The sequence below is a fragment of the Passer domesticus genome, unplaced genomic scaffold (genome assembly GCF_036417665.1).
Source record: "Passer domesticus isolate bPasDom1 unplaced genomic scaffold, bPasDom1.hap1 HAP1_SCAFFOLD_242, whole genome shotgun sequence".
In the NCBI taxonomy this organism is placed as follows: domain Eukaryota; kingdom Metazoa; phylum Chordata; class Aves; order Passeriformes; family Passeridae; genus Passer; species Passer domesticus.
The window spans coordinates 21,051-44,984 of record NW_026990021.1 but is presented as its reverse complement, the minus strand read 5'-3'; the positions used below and the strand labels follow the sequence as shown (position 1 = coordinate 44,984).

Sequence of the window (23,934 nt, the reverse complement as noted above, 5' to 3'; positions counted from 1 at the left end):
TGGTTTTGGGGCTGTTTTTGGGATATTTTTTTGGGGTGCTCTCACCTGGTTTTGGGGCTGTTTTTGGATATTTTTGGGGTGCTCTCACCTGGTTTTGGGGATGTTTTTGGGGTGCTCTCACCTGTTTTTGGGATGTTTTTGGGATATTTTTTGGGGTGCTCTCACCTGGATATTTTGGGGAATTTTTGGGATATTTTTGGGGTGCTCTCACCTGGTTTTGGGATGTTTTTGGGGTGCTCTCACCTGGTTTTGGGATATTTTTTGGGTGCTCTCACCTGTTTTTGGGATATTTTTGGGATATTTTTGGGGTGCCCTCACCTGTTTTTGGGATATTTTTGGGATATTTTTGGGGTGCTCTCACCTGGTTTTGGGGCTGTTTTTGGGATATTTTTGGGGTGCTCTCACCTGGTTTTGGGGCTGTTTTTGGGATATTTTTGGGGTGCTCTCACCTGGTTTTTGGGGATATTTTTGGGATATTTTTGGGGTGCTCTCACCTGTTTCTGGGGCTGTTTTTGGGATATTTTGGGGTGCTCTCACCTGGTTTTGGGATATTTTTGGGGTGCTCTCACCTGGTTTTGGGGCTGTTTTTGGGATATTTTTGGGGTGCTCTCACCTGGTTTTGGGGCTGTTTTTGGGATATTTTTGGGGTGCTCTCACCTGGTTTTGGGGCTGGTTTTGGGATATTTTTGGGGTGCTCTCACCTGGTTTTGGGGCTGTTTTTGGGGTGCTCTCACCTGGTTTTGGGGCTGTTTTTGGGGTGCTCTCACCTGGTTTTGGGGCTCCTTTGGGGTCTCAGCAGCCGCAGCCCTGCCGGGCGGGGGCCGGAGCCCCCCGGGGCTGCCGGAGCTGCCGCAGCGACGCGTCCCCGTACTGGATCCCCGAGCCCATCCGCTCGGGATCCAGCTCCCCTGGGGGGGAAAACGGGAATTTTGGGATCCCAAAAACCCCAAAATCCCCTCAAAAAATCCTGAGAGTTTGGGGTTCCAAAATCCCACAAAATTCCCACAAAATTCCCACAAAAATCCCCCCCAAAATCCCCCCCAGATCCCCGTACTGGATCCCTGATCCCATCCACTTGGGATCCAGCTCCCCTGGGAAGGGAAAAATGGGAATTTTGGGATCACAAAATATCCCCAAAATCCCAAAAATCCCCTCAAAAAAACCCGGGAGTTTTGGGGTTCCAAAATCCCCTCAAATCCCCCCTGGATCTCCCAAAATCTTCTCCAAAAAAATGGGGAATTTTGGAGTTCCAAAATTCCCTAAATTGGGCCCCAGATCCCCTTAATGGATCCAGGATTCCCCAAGAAAAATTGGGAATTTTGGGGTCCCAAATGCCCCAAAATCCCTGGGAAAACAAAGGGGAATTTTTGGGGTTCGCAATCCCCCAAATCCCTGGGAAAAGTGGGAATTTTGGGGTCCCAATCCCTGGGAAAAGTGGGAATTTTGGGCGGTCCCAATCCCTGGGGAAAGTGGGAATTTTGGGGTCCCAGATCCCCGTACTGGATCCCTGATCCCATCTCTGGGATCCAGCTGCCAGGGAGGGAAAATTGGGATTTTGGGATTTTTGGGGGGTCCTGGATCCCCCAAACCTCCCCCCCACATTCCCTCTGGATCCTGATCCCAATCCTAATCCAATCCACTCCCACAATCCCAAATCCCAATCCCAATCCCCAATCCCAAACCCAATCCCAAATCCCAATCCCAATCCCAAATCCCAATCCGTGATCCCAAATCCCAATCCCAATCCCAATCCCCAATCCCAAATCCCAATCCCCAATCCCAAACCCAATCCCAAATCCCAATCCCAATCCCAAATCCCAATCCGTGATCCCAAATCCCAATCCCAATCCCAATCCCCAATCCCAAATCCCAATCCCAATCCCAAATCCCAATCCCAAATCCCAATCCCAATCCCAATCCCCAATCCCAAATCCCAACCCCCAATCCCAAAACCCAATCACAAATCCCAATCCCAATCCCAAATCCCAATCCGTGATCCCAAATCCCAATCCCAATCCCCAATCCCAGATCCCAAATCCCAAATCCCCGATCCCAAATCCCACGGTACCGGACTCGATCTTGTTGAGGAACGCCAGAATTCCCCAAATTCCCCATTTCCAGTGTCCCAACCCCCTCCCTCCCTGGATCCCCGATCCCAATCCCGATCCCAATCCCAAATCCCAAATCCCAAATCCCCAAATCCCAAATCCCGATCCCGATCCCGCGGGTACCAGACTCGATCTTGTTGAGGATGCTGCGGGCGCACTTGAGGAACGCCAGAATTCCCCAAAATTCCCAATTCCCAGCGATCCAACCCCTCCCTCCCTGGATCCCCGATCCCAATCCCAAATCCCAGATCCATGATCCCAGATCCCAAATCCCGATCCCGCGGTACCGGACTCGATCTTGTTGAGGATGCTGCGGGCGCACTTGAGGAACGCCTCCTCCACGTTCTCGCCCGTCAGCGCGCTCGTCTCCAGGAACATCAGCTCTGCTCCCGGGGAATGCCGCGCGTCCCCATCCCGAATTCCCCGGCATCCCGCCGGGAATTCCCGCCGGGAACCCCCCCGGGATCCCGTTATTCCCACCGGGAATTCTCCCTGGATCCCAGAATTCCCTCCCAGGATCATCCCAGGAATCCCCCCAGGATCCCGGAATTCCCACTGGGAATGCCCCCACGATCCCATAATTCCCTCCAGGAATTCCCCCACGATCCCGGAATTCCCACTGGGAATTGCCCAAATCCCAGAATTCCCACTGGGAATGCCCCCAGGATCCCAGAATTCCCCCCCCCAGGATCCCGTTATTCCCTCCAAAATCTTCCCAGGAATTCCCCCAGGATCCCGTTATTCCCACTGGGAATTCCCACTGGGAATGCCCCCAGGATCCCATAATTCCCTCCGGGGAATTCCCCCAGGATCCCGGAATTCCCACTGGGAATGCCCCCAGGATCCCAGAATTCCTGCCGGGAATCCCCCCCAGATCCCGTTACTCCCACTGGGAATTGCCCAAATCCCACTATTCCCCCCCAGGATCCCGTTATTCCCACTGGGAATTCCCACTGGGATCCCCAATTCCCACTGGGAATTCTCCCCGGGAATCCCCCCCCACGATCCCATAAAATCCCCCCCACGATCCCATAATTCCCTCCAGGAATTCCCCCCCAAGATCCCGTTATTCCCTCCCCGGGATCATCCCAGGAATTCCCCCAGGATCCGGGAATTCCCACCTGGAATTCCCACCCGAAATTCCCAGAAATTCCCAGCCATGGGAGCCCCCATTCCCCCCAGGGATTCCCCACGATCCCGTTTTTCCCACCCAAGATTTTCCCCCACAACCCACAATCCCAAATCCCAATTATTTTCCCCCCTTATTTCCCGTTTCCCCTCATCATTCCTCCATCATTTCCCTGTCCATTCTCCATTTTTTCCCATTTTTCCCCAAATCCCATTTTCCCCAAATCCCATTTTCCCCATTTTCCCCTCAATTATTTTCCTTTTTTCCCCTGATTATTTCCCATTATTTCCCCATAACCGCACGATCCCAAATCCCATTTCCCCATCAATCCCCCATTAATCCCCATTAATTGCCATTATTCCCCCCATCAATTCCCATTAATTCCCATTAATCCCCCATTAATTCCCATTATCCCCCATTAATTCCCATTAATCCCCCATTAATTCCCATTATCCCCCATTAATTCCCATTAATCCCCATTATCCCCATTAATTCCATTATTCCCCCATCAATTCCCATTAATCCCCATTAATTCCATTATTCCCCCATCAATTCCCATTAATCCCCCATTAATTCCCATCATTCCCCATTAATTCCCATTAATTCCCATTATCCCCCATTAATTCCCATTAATTCCCATTATTCCCCATTAATTCCCATTAACCCCCATTAATTCCCATTATTCCCCATTAATTCCCATTAATCCCCATTAATTCCCATTATTCCCCATTAATTCCCATGAATCCCCATTATCCCCATTAATTCCCATTATTCCCCCATTAATTCCCATTACTCCCATTAATTCCCATTATTCCCCCATTAATTCCCATTATTCCCCATTAATTCCCATGAATCCCCATTATCCCCATTAATTCCCATTATTCCCCCATTAATTCCCATTACTCCCCATTAATTCCCATTATTCCCCCATTAATTCCCATTATTCCCCCATTAATTCCCATTAATTCCCATTAATTCCCATTAATTCCCATTATTCCCCCCATTATTTCCCATCAATTCCCATTATTCCCCATTAATTCCCATTATTCCCCATTAATTCCCATTAATTCCCATTATTCCCCATTAATTCCCATTAATTCCCATTATTCCCCCATTAATTCCCGTTATTCCCCCATCAATTCCCATCAATTCCCATTAATTCCCATTATTTCCCCCATAACCCCACCATCCCAAATCCCATTTCCCCCGTTATTTCCCCCAGAACTTTCCCAGAATTTCTCCATCAATTCCACAATTTCCCCCAGAACTTCCATAATTCCCCACAATTCCCAAGACCCCAAATCCCATTATTTCCCATTTTCCCCCCATTTTTCACCATTTTCTCCCCGTTTTTTCCCTTTTTTTGCCCATTTTTCCCTTTTTCGCCCATTTTTTCCCCAATTTCCTGGTTTCTCACACCGTTTTCCTGGGCGAAGCGCGAGGCCTCCAGGAAGGTGACCTCCCCTGACCCCAAACCCCATTTCCCCCATTTTCCCCCATTTTTTTCTCATTTTTCCCCATTTTTTCCCGTTTTTTTTCCCATTTTTTCCCCGTTTTTTCCCATTTTTCCCGTTTTTTCCCTTTTTTCGCCCGTTTTTGCCCATTTTTCCGGTTTTTTGGCACCGTCTTCCCAGGCCAAGCGCGAGGCCTCCAGGAAGGTGACCTCCTCTGACCCCAAACCCCCGTTTCCCCCCATTTTTCACCATTTTCCCCCCATTTTTTCATATTTTTTCCTGTTTTTTCCCTTTTTTTCCCCATTTTTGCCCGTTTTCGCCCCATTTTTTCCCGTTTTCCCGTTTTTTCGCACCGTTTTCCTGGGCCAAGCGCGAGGCCTCCAGGAAGGTGACCTCCCCTGACCCCAAATCCCATTTCCCCCCATTTTTCACCATTTTTTCCCAGTTTTTCCCGTTTTTTTCCCTTTTTCGCCTGTTTTTGCCCAATTTTCCGTTTTTGGCACCGTTTTCCCAGGCGAAGCGCGAGGCCTCCAGGAAGGTGACCTCCCCCGACCCCAAACCCCATTTCCCCCCATTTTTCACCATTTTCCCCCCATTTTTTTCCCCAGTTTTTCCCGTTTTTTCCCTTTTTTCACCCGTTTTTTTCCCATTTTTCCGGTTTTTGGCACCGTTTTCCTGGGCAAAGCACGAGGCCTCCAGGAAGGTGACCTCCCCTGACCCCAAACCCCATTTCCTCCATTATTTCCAATTTTTATCCCAATTTTCCCCCATTTTTCCCCGGTTTTTTTCCCACTTCTCCAGATTTTTCCCTTTTTTCGCCCGTTTTTTCCCAATTTCCCGGTTTCTCACACCGTTTTCCTGGGCGAAGTGCGAGGCCTCCAGGAAGGTGACCTCCCCTGACCCCAAACCCCATTTCCCCCCATTTTTCACCATTTTCCCCCATTTTTTCCCGTTTTTTCCCATTTTTTTCCCATTTTTCCCGTTTTTCCCCGTTTTTTCCCTTTTTTTCGCCCGTTTTTTTTCCCGTTTTTCCCCGTTTTTGGCACCATTTTCCTGGGCGAAGCGCGAGGCCTCCAGGAAGGTGACCTCCCCTGACCCCAAACCCCATTTCCCCCCATTTTTTCCCATTATTTCCCCGTTTTTTCCCTTTTTTTCCCGTTTTTTGCCCATTTTTGCCTTTTTTCACCCATTTTTTCCCAATTTCTCCATTTCTCGCACCGTTTTCCTGGGCGAAGCGCGAGGCCTCCAGGAAGGTGACCTCCCCTGACCCGAAACCCCGTTTCCCCCCATTTTTCACCATTTTCCCCCATTTTTTCCCGTTTTTTTTTCCCATTTTTTCCCCATTTTTTCCAAGTTTTTTCCCATTTTTCCCGTTTTTTCCCTTTTTCCGCCCGTTTTTTCCCGATTTCCGGTTTTTGGCACCGTTTTCCTGGGCAAAGCACGAGGCCTCCAGGAAGGTGACCTCCCCTGACCCCAAACCCCATTTCCTCCATTATTTCCAATTTTTATCCCAATTTTCCCCCATTTTTCCCCGGTTTTTTTCCCACTTCTCCAGATTTTTCCCTTTTTTCGCCCGTTTTTTTCCCAATTTCCCGGTTTCTCACACCGTTTTCCTGGGCGAAGTGCGAGGCCTCCAGGAAGGTGACCTCCCCTGACCCCAAACCCCATTTCCCCCCCATTTTTCACCATTTTCCCCCCATTTTTTCCCGTTTTTTTTCCCATTTTTTCCCATTTTTCCCGTTTTTCCCCGTTTTTTCCCTTTTTTCGCCCGTTTTTTCCCGTTTTCCCCGTTTTTGGCACCATTTTCCTGGGCGAAGCGCGAGGCCTCCAGGAAGGTGACCTCCCCTGACCCCAAACCCCATTTCCCCAAATTTTTTCCCATTATTTCCCCGTTTTTTTCCCTTTTTTTCCCGTTTTTTTTGCCCATTTTTTGCCTTTTTTTCACCCATTTTTTCCCAATTTCTCCATTTCTCGCACCGTTTTCCTGGGCGAAGCGCGAGGCCTCCAGGAAGGTGACCTCCCCTGACCCGAAACCCCGTTTCCCCCCCATTTTTCACCATTTTCCCCCATTTTTTTCCCGTTTTTTTTTCCCATTTTTTCCCCATTTTTTTCCAAGTTTTTTCCCATTTTTCCCGTTTTTTCCCTTTTTCCGCCCGTTTTTTCCCGATTTCCCGGTTTTTGGCACCGTTTTCCTGGGCAAAGCACGAGGCCTCCAGGAAGGTGACCTCCCCTGACCCCAAACCCCATTTCCTCCATTATTTCCAATTTTTATCCCAATTTTTCCCCCATTTTTCCCCGGTTTTTTTTCCCACTTCTCCAGATTTTTCCCTTTTTTCGCCCGTTTTTTCCCAATTTCCGGTTTCTCACAACCGTTTTCCCTGGGCGAAGTGCGAGGCCTCCAGGAAGGTGACCTCCCCTGACCCCAAACCCCATTTCCCCCATTTTTCACCATTTTCCCCCATTTTTTCCCGTTTTTTTCCCATTTTTTTCCCATTTTTCCCCGTTTTTTCCCCGTTTTTTCCCTTTTTTCGCCCGTTTTTCCCGTTTTCCCCGTTTTTGGCACCATTTTCCTGGGCGAAGCGCGAGGCCTCCAGGAAGGTGACCTCCCCTGACCCCAAACCCCATTTCCCCAAAATTTTTTCCCATTATTTCCCCGTTTTTTCCCTTTTTTTCCCGTTTTTTGCCCATTTTTGCCTTTTTTCACCCATTTTTTCCCAATTTCTCCATTTCTCGCACCGTTTTCCTGGGCGAAGCGCGAGGCCTCCAGGAAGGTGACCTCCCCTGACCCCAAACCCCGTTTCCCCCCATTTTCACACCATTTTCCCCCATTTTTTTCCCGTTTTTTTTCCCATTTTTTCCCCATTTTTTCCCCGTTTTTTCCCATTTTTCCCGTTTTTTCCCTTTTTCCGCCCGTTTTTTCCCGATTTCCCGGTTTTTGGCACCGTTTTCCTGGGCAAAAGCACGAGGCCTCAGGAAGGTGACCTCCCCTGACCCCAAACCCCATTTCCCCCCATTTTTTCCCGTTTTTTTCCCATTTTTTCCCCATTTTTTTCCCATTTTTTCCCGTTTTTTCCCTTTTTTCCGCCCGTTTTTTTCCCGATTTTCCCGGTTTCTGGCACCGTTTTCCTGGGCGAAGCGCGAGGCTCCAGGAAGGTGACCTCCCTCTCGCCCTCCAGGTCCTTCTTGTTGCCGCAGAGGATGATGACGATGTTGGGGCTGGCCAGGGTGCGCGCGTCCGTCAGCCACTGCGCCAGCGCGTTGTACGTCTCGCGGCTGGGATTTGGGGCGAAAAACCAAAAATTGGGAAAAAAAGAGAGAAAAAAAGTGAAAAAACGGGAAAAAAAACGGGAAAAAAACGTGAAAAAACGGCCCAAAAATGTCATAAATTCACACGGTGACGTCACATCACACTCAGCCACTGCGCCAGCGCGTTGGACGTCTCGCGGCTGCGTTTGGGGTGAGAAACCGCAGAAACGGGAAAAAACGGGAGAAAAATGTGAAAAAACGGGAAAAAATGGGAAAAAAAGGGCCCAAAAATGTCATAAATGCACACGGTGACGTCACAGATTCACATGATGATGTCATAGCCACTGCGCCAGCGCGTTGTACGGCTCGCGGCTGCGTTTGGGGTGAGAAACCAAAAAATTGGGAAAAAAAGAGAGAAAAAAGTGAAAAACCGGGAAAAATGGGAAAAAACGGCCCAAAAATGTCATAAATTCACACGGTGATGTCACAGATTCACAGGATGATGTCACTGCCACTGTGCCAGCGCGTTGTACGTCTCGCGGCTGGGATTTGGGGTGAAAAACCACAGAAACCGGAAAAAACGGGAGAAAAATGTGAAAAAACAGAAAAAAACGGGAAAAAACTGGAAAAAACGGGAAAAAACAGCCAAAAATGTCATAAATGCACACGGTGACGTCACAGATTCACAGGATGATGTCACTGCCACTGTGCCAGCGCGTTGTACGTCTCGCGGCTGGGTTTGGGGCGAGAAACCAAAAAAATTGGGAAAAAAAGAGAGAAAAAAGTGAAAAAACGGGAAAAAAAAACGGGAAAAAAACGGGAAAAAAACGGCCCAAAAATGTCATAAATTCACACGGTGACGTCACATCACACTCAGCCACTGCGCCAGCGCGTTGTACGTCTTGCGGCTGCGTTTGGGGTGAAAAACCACAGAAACGGGAAAAAACGGGAGAAAAAAGTGAAAAAACAGGAAAATAACGGCTCAAAAATGTTTAAAAATGGGAAAAACGGCCCAAAAATGTCACAAATTCACACAGTGATGTCATAGACACACAGGATGATGTCACAGCCACTGCGCCAGTGAATTGGATCTCTCACAGCTGGGATTTGGGGCGAGAAACCACAGAAATGGGAAAAAACAGGAGAAAAATGTGAAAAATGGGGAACAATTTAAAAATGGGAAAAAACACCCCAAAAATGTCATAAATTCACGTGATGACGTCATACATTCACACGCTGACGTCATAAATTTAGGTCGTGGTGTCACAACCAGAGGCTAGCAGGTTGGATTTGGGGTGAGAAAGCACAGAAATGGGAAAAAAAACGGGAGAAAAAAGTGAAAAAAACGGGAAAAAACGGCCCAAAAATGTCATAAATTCACAGGGTGACGTCATCAATGTACAGGATGACGTCACAGGCAAGGGGCCAGCGCGTTGGAGGTCTCAGGGGTGAGATTTGGGGTCAGAAACACCAGAAATGGGAAAAAAATGGGGGGAAAAAGTGAAAAAATGGGAAAAAAGGCCCAAAAAAGTCACAAATTCACGTGATGACGTCAGCAATCGACGTGATGACGTCACACTCGGCGCCCGGAGATTTCCGGGCTGGGATTTGGATCAGCTCCACGGAAACGCCGGAAATGGGGAAAAAATGTGGAAAAACGGCCCCAAAATGTCGAAAATTCACGCGGTGACGTCACGGCCCCGTTGATGACGTCACGGCCCCGTTGATGACGTCACGGCCTCACCTGGTGATGTCATAGACGAGCAGCGCCCCCGCGGCCCCCGCGGTAATAACTGCGCGTGACGGACCTGGGGGGGAAAACGGGGGAATTGGGGTGAAAATGGGGGAAAACGGAAAAAATGGGAAAATGGGGAGGGAAATGGGGGAAAATGGGGGAAAATTGGGAAAAGAGGGGAAAAATCGGGGAAAATGGAGGGGAAAATGGGGAAAATTTGGGGAAAATGGGAAAAAACGGAGAAAATGGGGAAAAGTGGGGAAAAATTGGGGAAAAATTGAGGAGAAATGGGGGAAAATAGGAAAAAAATCAGAAAAATGGGGAAAATTGGGGGAAAATTTGGGGGAAAATTGGGAAAAAATGGGGGGAAAATGGAAAAAATAGCGGGGAAATGGGGAAAAATGGGAACAATTGAGGGAAATGGGAGAAATGGGGGGAAATGGGGGAAAAATGGGGAAAAATTGGGAAAAATGGGGGGAAAATGGAAAAAAAATGGGGGAAAATGGGGAAAAACGGGGGAAAATGGGAAAAATAAGAGAAAAATTGGGGAAGAATGGAGGGAAAATGGAAAATCGGGGGAAAATTGGGAAAAATGGGGAAAAATCAGAAAAATGGGGGAAAATTGGGGGAAATTGGGGGAAAATTTGGGGGAAATTGGGGCAAAATTGGGGGAAATTGAGGGGAAATTGGGAAAACCATGGAAAAAATCAGAAATATGGGGAAAAACTGGGGAAACTGGGGAGGGAAAATTGGGAAAAATTGGGGGAAAATTGGGGAAAAAATGGAGGGAAAATGGGAAAAATCGGGGAAAAAATCCGGAAAAATGGAGGGGAAACTGGGGAGAAATGGGGGAAAAATGGGAAAAAATCAGAAAATGGGGGAAATTGGGGAAATTGGGGGAGAAATGGAAAAAAATGGGGGAAAATGGGGGAAAAAATGGGGGGAAAATGGGGAAAATTTGGGGGAAAATGGGGAAAAATCGGGGAAAAATTGAGGGGAAATGGGGGGGAAAATGGGGAAAAAATGGGGGAATTGGCGGAAAAATGGGGGAAAAATGGAGGAAAATTGGGAAAAAATGGAGGGGAAAATGGGAAAAATCGGGGAAAAATTTGGAACAATTGAGGGGAAACTGGGGAGAAATGGGAGGGAAATGGGAAAAAATCGGAAAATTGGGGGAAATTGGGGAAATTGGAAAAAAAATGGGGAAAAATGGGGAAAAAATGGAGGGGAAATTGAGAGGGAAAATGGGGGGAAAATGGGGAAAATTCAGAAAAATGGGGGAAAACTGGGGAAATTGAGGAAAAGATGGGGGAAATGGGGAAAAATGGGGGAAAATGGCAGAAATTGGGGGGAAAATGGGAAAAACTGGAAAAGTGGGGGGAAATATTCGAGGGAATTTGGGGAAAATGGGAAAAAAAAATGGGGGAAATGGAAAAAATGGGGGAAAATGGGAAAAATTGGGAAAAAATGGAGGGAAAATGGGAAAAATCGAGGGAAAAATTCGGAACAATTGAGGGGAAACTGGGGAGAAATGGGGGGAAACTGGGGAAAATGGGAAAAAAATCAGGAAAATGGGGGAAAATTGGAGAAATTGGGGGAAAATTTGAGGGAAATTTGGGCAAAATTGGGGGAAATGGGGAGAAATTGGGAAAAATTGAGGAGAAACTGGGGAGAAATGGGAGGGAAAATAAGAAAAATCAGAAAAATGGGAAAAACTGGAGAAAATGTGGGAAAATCAGGAGGGAAATGGGAAAAATTGGGGAAAACAGGGGAAAATGTGGGGAAATATTGGGGGGGAAATTGGGGAAAAATGGGGGGGAAGTTGGAAAAAAATTGTGGAAAATTTGGGAAAAATGTGGAGAAAATTGGGGGAAAAATGGGAATAAAGGAGGAAAAAATCAGGGAAAAAGTGGGAAAAATATGAAAGAAGGGGGAAATCATGAAAAAATCAGGAAAAAAAGGAAAAAAGTGGGAAAAGGGGAAAATGATGAAAAAATTAGGAAAAAATGTGAAAAAAGGGGAAAAACAAGGAAAAGATCAGGAAAAAATGGGGGGGGAAATGGGGAAAAATCAGGGAAAAATCAGGGAAAAATCAGGGAAAAAATCAGGAAAAATCGGGGAAAAAGTCAGGGGAAAATCAGGGAAAGAAATCAGGGGAAAATCAGGAAATCGGGAAAAAATTAGGAAAAAATCAGGGGAAATGAGAAAAAAAATGGGAAAAAATGAGAAAGAAAAGGGGAAATCAGAAAAAAAATCAGGGAAAAATGAAGAAAAAATCAGAGAAAATGAGGAAAAAAATTAGGGGAAAACTAGGAAAAAACCAGGAAAAATGAGGAAAAAAACAGGAGAAAATCAGGAAAAATGAGGAAAAAATTCAGGGGAAAAAATAGGAAGAATCAGGAAAAAAATGAGGAGAAAATCAGGAAAAAAATCAGGAAAATGAGGAAAAAATAAGAAAAAGTCAGGAAAAAAATCAGGGGAAAATTAGGAAAAATCAGGAAAAATGGGGGGAAAATCAGGAAAAAATGGGAAAAAAATCAGGAAAAATCAGGAAAAATGAGGAAAAATCAGGAAAAAATGGGGAAAAATCAGGAAAAAATCAGAAAAAAAATCGGGAAAAAATCAGGAAAAAATCAGAAAAAAATCGGGAAAAAATGGGGAAAAATGAGAAAAAAATGGGGAAAAATGGGGAAAAATGGGGAAAAATCAGGAAAAAATCAGGAAAAATGAGGAAAAATCAGGAAAAAATGGGGAAAATGGGAAAAAAATCAGGAAAAATCTGGAAAAAATGGTTAAAAATCAGGGAAAAATGGGGAAAAATAAGGAAAAATGGCGAAAAATCAGGAAAAAATGGTTAAAAATCAGGGGAAATGGTGAAAAATCAGGAAAAAAGGGAAAAAATCAGGGAAAAATGGGGAAAAATCAGAAAAAATGGGGAAAATCAGGCAAAAAAATCATGGAAAAATCAGGAAAAAATGGGGAAAAATCAGGAAAAAGCAGGAAAAAAGGGGGGAAAGGTGGGAAAAGGAGGGAAGGGCCGGGCAAAGCGGGAATTGGGGAAATGGGGATTGGGGACCTGAAGCGCTCCTGGCCCGCCGTGTCCCAGATCTGCAGCTTGACGGTTTTGCCGCCCACGTTGACGACCTTGGAGCCAAACTCCACCCCCAATGGTTGTGGTTGGAATCCTGCTGACTGGGAAAATGGGAAAAAATGGAGAAAAATGGAAAAAAATGGGATAAAATGGGATAAAATGGGAAAAAACCGGGAAAAATGGGAAAAAACAGAGTGGGAATTGCTTGGGATGGGGAGAGGGGAGGGGTGGAAGGGGAAAAATGGGGGGGAAAATGGGAAAAAATGACCCAAAAGTGACCAGAAATGACACAAAATGGCAGAAAATGGCCCCAAAGTGACACAAAATGGCCCCAAAGTGACACAAAATGGCCCCAAAGTGACACAAAATGGCTCCAAAATGACACAAAATGGCCCCAAAGTGACACAAAATGGCCCCAAAGTGACACAAAATGGCTCCAAAATGGACACAAAATGGCGCCAAAATGACAGAAAAGAGCTCAGAAGTGACACAAAATGGCTCCAAAGTGACACAAAATGGCTCCAAAATGACAAAAAATGGCCCCAAAATGGCCCCAAAAATGACAGAAAAGAGCTCAGAAGTGACACAAAATGGCAGAAAATGGCCCCAAAGTGACACAAAATGGCTCCAAAATGACAGAAAATGGCCCCAAAGTGACACAAAATGGCCCCAAAGTGACACAAAATGGCCCCAAAATGGCAGAAAATGGCTCCAAAATGACACAAAATGGCCCCAAAAATGACAAAAAAGAGCTCAGAAGTGACACAAAATGGCGCCAAAATGGCAGAAAATGGCCCCAAAATGGCAGAAATTGGCTCAAAATGGCCCCAAAATGACAGAAAAGAGCTCAGAAGTGACAAAAAAGTCCCCAAAATGTCAGAAAATGGCCCCAAAATTACAGAAAATGGCCCCAAAATGGCCCCAAAAATGACAGAAAAGAGCTCAGAAGTGACAGAAAATGGCCCCAAAATGGCAGAAAATGGCGCCAAAATGGCAGAAAATGGCTCAAAATTACAGAAAATGGCCCCAAAATGACAGAAAAGAGCTCAGAAGTGACACAAAATGTCCCCAAAATGGCAGAAAATGGCCCCAAAGTGACACAAAATGGCCCCAAAATGGCAGAAAATGGCCCCAAAGTGACACAAAATGGCCCCAAAGTGACACAAAATGGCCCCAAAAATGACAGAAAAGAGCTCAGAAGTGACAGAAAATGGCCCCCAAAATGGCAGAAAATGGCCCCAAAGTGACAGAAAATGGCCCCAAAATGGCAGAAAATGGCCCCAAAGTGACACAAAATGGCCCCAAAGTGACACAAAATGGCTCCAAAATGACACAAAATGGCCCCAAAATGACACAAAATGGCTCCAAAGTGACACAAAATGGCCCCAAAGTGACACAAAATGGCTCCAAAATGACACAAAATGGCGCCAAAATGACAGAAAAGAGCTCAGAAGTGACACAAAATGGCTCCAAAGTGACACAAAATGGCTCCAAAATGACAAAAAATGGCCCCAAAATGGCCCCAAAATGACAGAAAAGAGCTCAGAAGTGACACAAAAATGGCAGAAAATGGCCCCAAAGTGACACAAAATGGCTCCAAAATGACAGAAAATGGCCCCAAAGTGACACAAAATGGCCCCAAAGTGACACAAAATGGCCCCAAAATGGCAGAAAATGGCTCCAAAATGACACAAAATGGCCCCAAAAATGACAAAAAAGAGCTCAGAAGTGACACAAAATGGCGCCAAAATGGCAGAAAATGGCCCCAAAATGGCAGAAATTGGCTCAAAATGGCCCCAAAATGACAGAAAAGAGCTCAGAAGTGACAAAAAAGTCCCCAAAATGTCAGAAAATGGCCCCAAAATTACAGAAAATGGCCCCAAAATGGCCCCAAAAATGACAGAAAAGAGCTCAGAAGTGACAGAAAATGGCCCCAAAATGGCAGAAAATGGCGCCAAAATGGCAGAAAATGGCTCAAAATTACAGAAATGGCCCCAAAATGACAGAAAAGAGCTCAGAAGTGACACAAAATGTCCCCAAAATGGCAGAAAATGGCCCCAAAGTGACACAAAATGGCCCCAAAATGGCAGAAAATGGCCCCAAAGTGACACAAAATGGCCCAAAAATGACAGAAAAAGAGCTCAGAAGTGACAGAAAATGGCCCCAAAATGGCAGAAAATGGCCCCAAAGTGACAGAAAATGGCCCCAAAATGGCAGAAAATGGCCCCAAAGTGACACAAAATGGCCCCAAAGTGACACAAAATGGCTCCAAAATGACACAAAATGGCCCCCAAAATGACACAAAATGGCTCCAAAGTGACACAAAATGGCCCCAAAGTGACACAAAATGGCTCCAAAATGACACAAAATGGCGCCAAAATGACAGAAAAGAGCTCAGAAGTGACACAAAATGGCTCCAAAGTGACACAAAATGGCTCCAAAATGACAAAAAATGGCCCCAAAATGGCCCCAAAAATGACAGAAAAGAGCTCAGAAGTGACACAAAATGGCAGAAAATGGCCCCAAAGTGACACAAAATGGCTCCAAAATGACAGAAAATGGCCCCAAAGTGACACAAAATGGCCCAAAGTGACACAAAATGGCCCCAAAATGGCAGAAAATGGCTCCAAAATGACACAAAATGGCCCCAAAAATGACAAAAAAGAGCTCAGAAGTGACACAAAATGGCGCCAAAATGGCAGAAAATGGCCCCAAAATGGCAGAAATGGCTCAAAATGGCCCCAAAATGACAGAAAAGAGCTCAGAAGTGACAAAAAAGTCCCCAAAATGTCAGAAAATGGCCCCCAAAATACAGAAAATGGCCCCAAAATTACAGAGAATGTCCCCAAAATGACACAAAATGGCCCAAAATGACAGAAAATGGCCCCAGAATGGCAGAAAAGAGCTCAGAAGTGACAAAAATTTCCCCCAATGTCCCCAAAATGGCCGAGAATGGCCCCAAAGTGACACAAAATGGCCCCAAATTCTCAAACTTTGGCCCAAAAGTGACCAAAAATCACCTCCAATGTCCTCAAAAAAACCCCCAAAAAATCGGAAGAAATTCCCCAAAGCTCCCCAGCCCCCCCCGAGGTCCCGAAATCCCCGAAATTCCCGAAATTCCGGCGGCATTGCCTACACTTGCTCTCGATGAAGTGGTGCAGCAGGCAGGACTTGCCGGTGCCGGCGCTGCCGATCACCAGGAACTTGAACAGGAAATCTGCAGGGACCCCAAAATCCCTTCAGAATTCCCAAAATTCCCTTCAGATTTCCCAAAATTCACTTTGAAATTCCCAAAATCCCTTCGGAATCCCAAAATTCACTTTGAAAATCCCAAAATCCCTTCAGATTTCCCAAATTCACTTTGAAAATCCCAAAATCCCTTCAGAATCCCCAAAATTCACTTCAGAATGCCCAAAATTCACTTTGAAAATCCCAAAATTCACTTTGAAATTCCCCAAAATTCCCTTCAGATTTCCCAAAATTCACTTTGAAATTCCCCAAAATTCCCTTCAGATTTCCCAAAATTCACTTTAAAAATCCCAAAATTCACTTTGAAATTCCCAAAATTCACTTCAGAATCCGCAAAATCCCTTCAGAATCCCCAGAATTCCCTTCAGATTTCCCAAAATTCACTTTGAAAATCCCAAAATCCCTTCAGAATTCCCAAAATTCACTTTGAAATTCCCAAAATTCCCTTTTGGGACCCCAAAATCCCTTCAGAATCCCCAAAATCCTTTCAGAATCCCCAAAATTCACTTTAAAAATACCAAAATTCACCAAAATCCCCTTTAAAGATTCCAAAATTCCCTTCAGAACCCCCAAAATTCCCTTGAAAACCCCCAAATTCCCAAAATCCCCTTTTGGGACCCCAAAATCCCTTCAGAATCCCCAAAATTCCCCTAAAAAAAAACCCCCAAATTCCCTTCAGAATTCCCAAAATCCCTTTAAAAACCCAAATTTCCCAAAGATTCTCTTTATATACCCCAAAATTCCCAAAATTCCTTTGAAAAACCCCAAAATTCCCAAAATCCCTTCAGAATCCCCCAAAATCCCTTCAGAATCCCCCAAATTCACTTTAGAATCCCCAAAATCCCTCCAGAATTCCCAAAATTCCCCTAAAAAACCCCAAAATTCCCCTAAAAAACCCCAAAATTCACTTTAGAATCCTCAAAAATACCTTTAGAATTCCCAAAATCACTTCAGAATCCCCAAAATTCCTTTCAGAATCCCCAAAATTCCCCTAAAAACCCCAAAATTCCCTTCAGAATCCCCAAAATTCACTTTGAAATTCCCAAAATTCCCTTCAGAAACCCAAAATTCCCTTCAGAATTCCTAAAATTCCCTTAAAATCCTCAAAATTCCCAAAAGTTCACTTTATATACCCCAAAATTCCCAAAATTCCTTTTAAAAATCCCAAAATTCACCAAAATTCCTTTTAAAAACCCCAAAATCCCTTCAGAATCCCCAAAATTCCCTTGAAAACCCCCAAATTCACTTCAGAATCCCCAAAATCCCTTCAGAATTCCCAAAATTCCCCTAAAAAACGCCCAAATTCCCAAAATTCCCTTTAAAGACCCCAAAGTTCCCCTTGAGATTCCTAAAATCCCTTTAGAATTCCAAAACCCCTTCAGAATCCCCAAAATTCCCCTAAAAAACCCCAAAATTCACTTTAGAATCCCCAAAAATACCTTTAGAATTCCCAAAATTCACTTTAAAAATACCAAAATCCCTTCAGAATCCCCAAAATTCCCTTTAGAATTCCTAAAATTCCTTTCACAATCCCCAAAATTCCCCTAAAAACCCCAAAATTCCCTTCAGAGTCCCCAAAATTCACTTTAAGAACCCCAAAATTCCCTTTAGAATCTCCGAAATTCACTTTAAAGATCCCAAAATTCCCCCAAATCCCCTTTAAAATCCCCAAAATTCACTTCAGAATTCCCAGAATCCCTTCAGAATCCCCAAATTTCACATCAGAAACCCCAAAATTCACTTTAAAAATCCCAAAATTCACCAAAATCGCCTTCAAAGATTCCAAAATTCCCTTCAGAATCCCCAAAATTCCCTTTAAAGACCCCAAAATTCCCTTCAGAATCCCCAAAATTCCCTTTAAAGACCCCAAAATTCCCTTTGAAATTCCCAAAATCCCTTCAGAATCCCCAAAATTCCCTTGAAAACTCCAAAATTCCCTTTAGAATTCCCAAATTTCCCTTAAAAAAACCCAAAATTCCCTTTAGAAACCCCAAAATTTCATTTAAAGAGCCCAAAATTCCTTTTAAACACCCCAAATTTCACCAAAATTCCCTTTAAAGACCCCAAAATCCCCTTTGAAATTCCTAAAATCCCCTTTAAAGATCGCAAAATTCCCTTTAAAGACCCCAAAATCCCTGCAGAATTCCCAAAATTCCCTTAAAAAAAAAAACAAACCACCAAAATTCCCTTTAAAAACCCAAAATTTCCCCAAAATTCCCTTGAAAAACCCCAAAAATGCCCCAAAATCCCTTTAAATACCCAAAAAATCCTCCCTAGAGACCCCAAAATCCCCTTAAAAACCCCAAAAATTCACTAAAATCCCTTTTAGAGACCCCAAAATTCCCTTTAAAACCCCAAAATTCACAAAATTCCCTTTAAAAACCCAAAAAATCCTCTCTAAAGATCCCAAAATTCCCTTTAGAAACCCCAAAATTTCATTTAAAGACCCCAAAATTCCTTTTAAACACCCCAAATTTCACCAAAATTCCCTTCAGAGATCCCAAAATTCCCAAAAATTCCCTTTAGAGACCCCAAAATTCTCTTTAAATACCAAAAAATCTTCTCTAGAGACTCCAAAATCCCCTTTAAAAAACCCCAAAATTCCCAAAATCCCCTTTAAATCCCCCAAAATCCTCTCTAGGGAAACCAAAATTCCCAAATTTCCCTTTCAAGATCCCAAATTTCACCCAAAATTCCCTTTCAAAACCCAAAATTCCCTTTCAAGACCCCAAAATCTCCAAAATTCCCCTTTAAAGATCCCAAAATTCCCAAATTTCACCTCAGAGACCCCAAAATTAAAAAAAATCCCTTAAAAAACCCCAAAAATTGACCAAAATTCCCTTAAAACGCCCAAAATTCCCTTTAGAGACCCCAAAATCCCCTTTGAAACCCCCAAAATTCCCTTAAAAAACCCCAAAATCCCCTCTAAAAATCCCTTAAAACCCCAAAATTCCCTTCAGAGACCCCAAATTTCACCAAAATTCCCTTTAAAGATCCCAAAATTCTCTTTAAAAATTCCAATATTCCCCTCCAGTGACCCCAAAATTCTCTTTCGACACCCCAAAAATCCCAAAATTCTCTCTAGGGACCCAGAATTCCCAAAAATTCCCTTTAAAGACCCCAAATTTCACCAAAATTCCCTTTAAAAACCCCAAAATTCCCTTTAAAAACCCCAAAATCCCCTTTAGAAACCCCAAAATTTCATTTAAAGACCCCAAAATTCCTTTTAAACACCCCAAATTTCACTAAAATTCCCTTTAGAGATCCCAAAATTCCCTTCAGAGATCCCAAAATTCCCAAAAATTCCCTTTAGAGACCCCAAAATTCTCTTTAAATACCAAAAAATCTTCTCTAGAGACCCCAAAATCCCCTTTAAAAAACCCCAAAATTCCCAAAATCCCCTTTAAAAAAACCCCAAAATTCCCAAAATCCCCTTTAAATCCCCCAAAATCCTCTCTAGGGAAACCAAAATCCCCAAATTTCCCTTTCAAGATCCCAAATTTCACCCAAAATTCCCTTTCAAAACCCAAAATTCCCTTTCAAGACCCCAAAATCTCCAAAATTCCCCTTTAAAGATCCCAAAATTCCCAAATTTCACCTCAGAGACCCCAAAATTAAAAAAAAAATCCCTTAAAAAACCCAAAAATTGACCAAAATTCCCTTAAAACGCCCAAAATTCCCTTCAGAGACCCCAAAATTCCCATTAAAAACCCCAAAATTCCCTTTAAAAACTCCAAAATTCCCTTGAAAATCCCCAAAATTCCCTTTAAAAACTCCAAAATTCCCTTTAAAAACCCAAAAATTCCCCAAAATTCCCTTTGGAAACCCCAAAATTTCATTTAAAGAGCCCAAAATTCCTTTTAAACACCCCAAATTTCACCAAAATTCCCTTTAGAGATCCCAAAATTCACTAAAATTTGCTTTAAAGATCCCAAAATTCCCTTTGAAAACCCCAAAATTCCCTTTAAAAACCCAAAAATTCCCCAAAATTCCCTTTAAAAACCCCAAATTCCCCAAATTTCCCTTTTTGGGACCCCAAAATTCCCAAAAATCCCTTATAGTGACCCCAAATTCCCCCATAGGGCCCCCAAAATTCCCTAAAAAACCCCAAAATTCCCCAAATTTCCCTTTTTAGGACCCCAAAACCCCCAAATTCCCCCATAGGGACCCCAAAATTCCCTTTAAAAACCCCAAAATTCCCCAAATTCCCTTTAAGAACCCCAAATTTCTCAAATTTCCCCTATAGGAACCCCAAATTCCCCCGTTGGGATCCCAAAATTCCCTTTAAGGACCCCAAAATTCCCTTTGGGGACCCCAAAATTCTCTATAGGGACCCCAAATTCCCTTTTTAGGACCCCAAAATTCCCCACAGGGACCCCAAAATTCCCTTTAAGAACCCCAAAATTCCCCAAATTTCCCTTTTTGGGACCCCAAAATTCCCAAAAATCCCCCATAGTGACCCCAAATTCCCCCATAGGGACCCCAAAAATCCCCAATTCCCCTACAGGGAGCCCCAAAATCCCCTTTAAAAACCCCAAAATTCCCTTTTTGGGACCCCACAAAATGCCTATAGGAGCCCCAAATTCCCTTTGGGGACCCTAAAATTCCCCAAAAGTCCCTAAAAAACCCCAAAATTCCCCAAATTCCCCTATAGAGACCCCAAAATTCCCTTTAAGAACCCCGAAATTCCCTTTGGGGACCCCAAATTTCTCAAAATTCCCCTATGGGAACCCAACATTTCCCATAGGGAGCCAAAATTCCCTAAAAAAAACCCCAAAATTGCCCAAAATTCCCTTTTTGGGACCCCAAAATTCCCTAAAAACCCCCAAAATCCCCTTTAAAAACCCCAAAATTCCCTTTTTGGGACCCCACAAAATGCCTATAGGAGCCCCAAATTCCCTTTGGGGACCCTAAAATTCCCCAAAAGTCCCTAAAAAAACCCCAAAATTCCCCAAATTCCCCTATAGAGACCCCAAAATTCCCTTTAAGAACCCCAAAATTCCCTTTGGGGACCCCAAATTTCTCAAAATTCCCCTATGGGAACCCAACATTTCCCATAGGGAGCCAAAATTCCCTAAAAAAAACCCCAAAATTGCCCAAAATTCCCTTTTTGGGACCCCAAAATTCCCTAAAAACCCCCAAATTCCCTTTAAAAAACCCAAAATTCCCTTTTTAGGACCCCAAAATCACCAAATTCCCCTATAGGGACCCAAAATTCCCTTTAAGAACCCCAAAATTCCCTTTGGGGACCCCAAATTCCCCATAGGGACCCCAAATTTCCCTTTTTAGGACCCCAAAATTCCCAAATTCCCCACAGGGACCCCAAAATTCCCTTAAAAAACCCAAAACTCCCCAAAATTCTTTATAGGGACCCCAAAAATCCCCAAATAGGGACCCCAAAAATCCCCACAGGGACCCCAAAATTCCCTTTAAGAACGCCAAAATTCCCCAAATTTCCCTTTTTTGGGACCCCAAAATTCCCAAATTCCCCTACAGAGACCCAAAATTCCCTTGAAGAACCCCAAAATTCCCCAAAAATCCCTAAGAAAACCCCAAAATTCCCCCAAATCCCCCATAGGGACCCCAAATGTCTCAAAATTCCCCTATAGAAACCCCAAATTCCCCACAGGGACCCCAAAATTCCCTTTAAAGATCCCAAAATTCCCCAAATTCCCTTTTGGGGACCCTTAAATTCCCAAAAATCCCCCATAGTGACCCCAAATTCCCCCATAGGGACCCCAAAATTCTCTATAGGGACCCCAAAAATCCCCAATTCCCCTATAGAGACCCCAAATTCCCTTTAAAAACCCCAAAATTCCCTTTAAGAACCCCAAAATTCCCCAAATTCCCTTTAAGAACCCCAAAATTCCCCATAATTCCCCTATGGGAACCCAAAATTCCCCTACAGGAACCCCAAATTCCCCCGTTGGGACCCCAAAATTCCCTTTGGGGACCCCAAAATTCCCCTATAGGGACCCCAAAATTCTCTATAGGGACCCCAAATTCCCTTTTTAGGACCCCAAAATTCCCCACAGGGACCCCAAAATTCCCTAAAAAACCCCAAAATTCCCCAAATTTCCCTTTTTTGGGACCCCAAAATTCCCAAAAATCCCTTATAGAGACCCCAAATTCCCCCACAGGGACCCCAAATTTCCCTTTAAAAACCCCAAAATTCCCCAAATTCCCTTTAAGAACCCCAAATGTCTCAACATTCCCCTATGGGAACCCAAAATTTCCCCTACAGGAACCCCAAATTCCCCCGTTGGGACCCCAAAATTCCCTTTAGGGACCCAAAATTCCCCAAAATTCCCTTTAGGGACCCCTAAATTCCCTTTGGGGACCCCAGATCCCCCTATAGGGACCCAAAATTCCCTTTTTAGGACCCCAAAATTCCCCACAGGGACCCCAAAATTCCCTAAAAAAACCTAAAATTCCCTTTTTGGGACCCAAAATTCCCCATAATTCCCCACAGGGACCCCAAAATTCCCTTTAAAAACCCCAAATTCCCCAAATTTTCCTTTTTGGGACCCCAAAATTCCCAAATTCCCCCACAGGGACCCCAAAATTCCCTTTAAGAACCCCAAAATTCCCTTTGGGGACCCCAAAATTCCCCAAAAATCCCTTTTTGGGACCCCAAAATTCCCCAAATTCCCTTTAAGAACCCCAAAATTCCCCTATAGTGACCCCAAATTCCCCTATAGGGACCCCAAATTCCCTTTTTGGGACCCCAATTCCCCTAGAGCCCCCCCCCAAATCCCCCATAGGGACCCCCAGACCCCCTCAGAGCCCCCATCAGCCCCCCCAGACCCTATAGATCCCCTATAGATCCCCTATAGATCCCCTATAGATCCCCTATAGATCCCCTACAGCCCCCCCAAATCCCCCATAGGGACCCCCCAGCCCCCTATACATCCCCGACAGCCCCCCCCAGACCCCCTACAGACCCCCCCAATCCCCTACAGGGACCCCCAGACCCCCTTTAGGGACCCCCCGACCGCTATAGAGCCCCCAGACCCCCCCCAGCCCCCTATAGATCCCCTATAGATCCCCTATAGCGACCCCCAAACCCACTCCGGACACCCCCAAACCCCCCACGGACACCCCCCGCCCCCTATGGATCCCCTGCAGAGACCCCCAGACCCCCTCTGGGGCGGCCCAGCCCCCTCGGGACCCCCTGGAGCCCCCCCAGCCCCCTATGGATCCCCTATGGATCCCCTATAGCCGCACCGTAGGTCTCGGACATGCTGGGGCCGGGCCGGGGGACCGGGAGCAAAGATGGCGGCGCCCAGGGGAGCCACTTCCGGGTGTGCTGCGCATGCGCCGGCACAGCGCGCCAGGAGATGGGCGGGGCCCGGATGGGAAAAGGGGCGTGGCTAATGAGGGGGTGTTTGTGTATGGGGCTGAGGGGAAAGGGGCGGGGCCAGGGAAAGGGCGGGAACCGTGAGGGGCAAAGGGGCGGGGCCAAGGAAAGGATTTTGTCCCCTAAAAACCCCCAAATTCCCAAAATTTCCCTTCTGGGACCCCAGAATTCCCCTACAGAGACCTCTACAGTCCCCGGATCCCCTATAGAGACCCTCAGACTCCTATAGAATCCTTCCAAATCCCCTACAGACACCCTCGGACCCCTATAGAGACCCCCAGACCCCCGAAATCCCCTACAGACACCCCCAGATCCCTATAGAATCCCCCCAAATCCCCTATAGACACCCTCAGACCCCTATAGAATCCTCCAAATCCCCTATAGAGACCTTTGGACCCCTATAGAGACCCCCAGAGCCTCTATAGAGACCCCCAGAGCCCCAAAACCCCCTATAGACACCCCCGGGGCCCCTATAGAATCCTCCCATCCCCCCCACAGACACCCTCAGACCCCTATAGAATCCCCCCCAAATCCCCTATAGAGACCCCCAGACCCCCTCAAA

General features: G+C 45.2%; 1 protein-coding gene across 1 annotated transcript; it reads right to left on the bottom strand.

Moving 5' to 3' along the window:
• Positions 1–743: 743 nt before the first annotated feature.
• LOC135292228 (ras-related protein Rab-4B-like) lies at positions 744–23,255 on the bottom strand. The gene is given in 9 exon segments (XM_064406449.1): positions 744–908; positions 2,396–2,491; positions 7,428–7,467; positions 7,850–7,964; positions 9,682–9,719; positions 9,721–9,745; positions 12,749–12,845; positions 15,882–15,980; positions 23,240–23,255. Coding segments are annotated over 9 exon segments (642 nt in total). The 3' UTR covers positions 744–792.
• Positions 23,256–23,934: the final 679 nt, after the last annotated feature.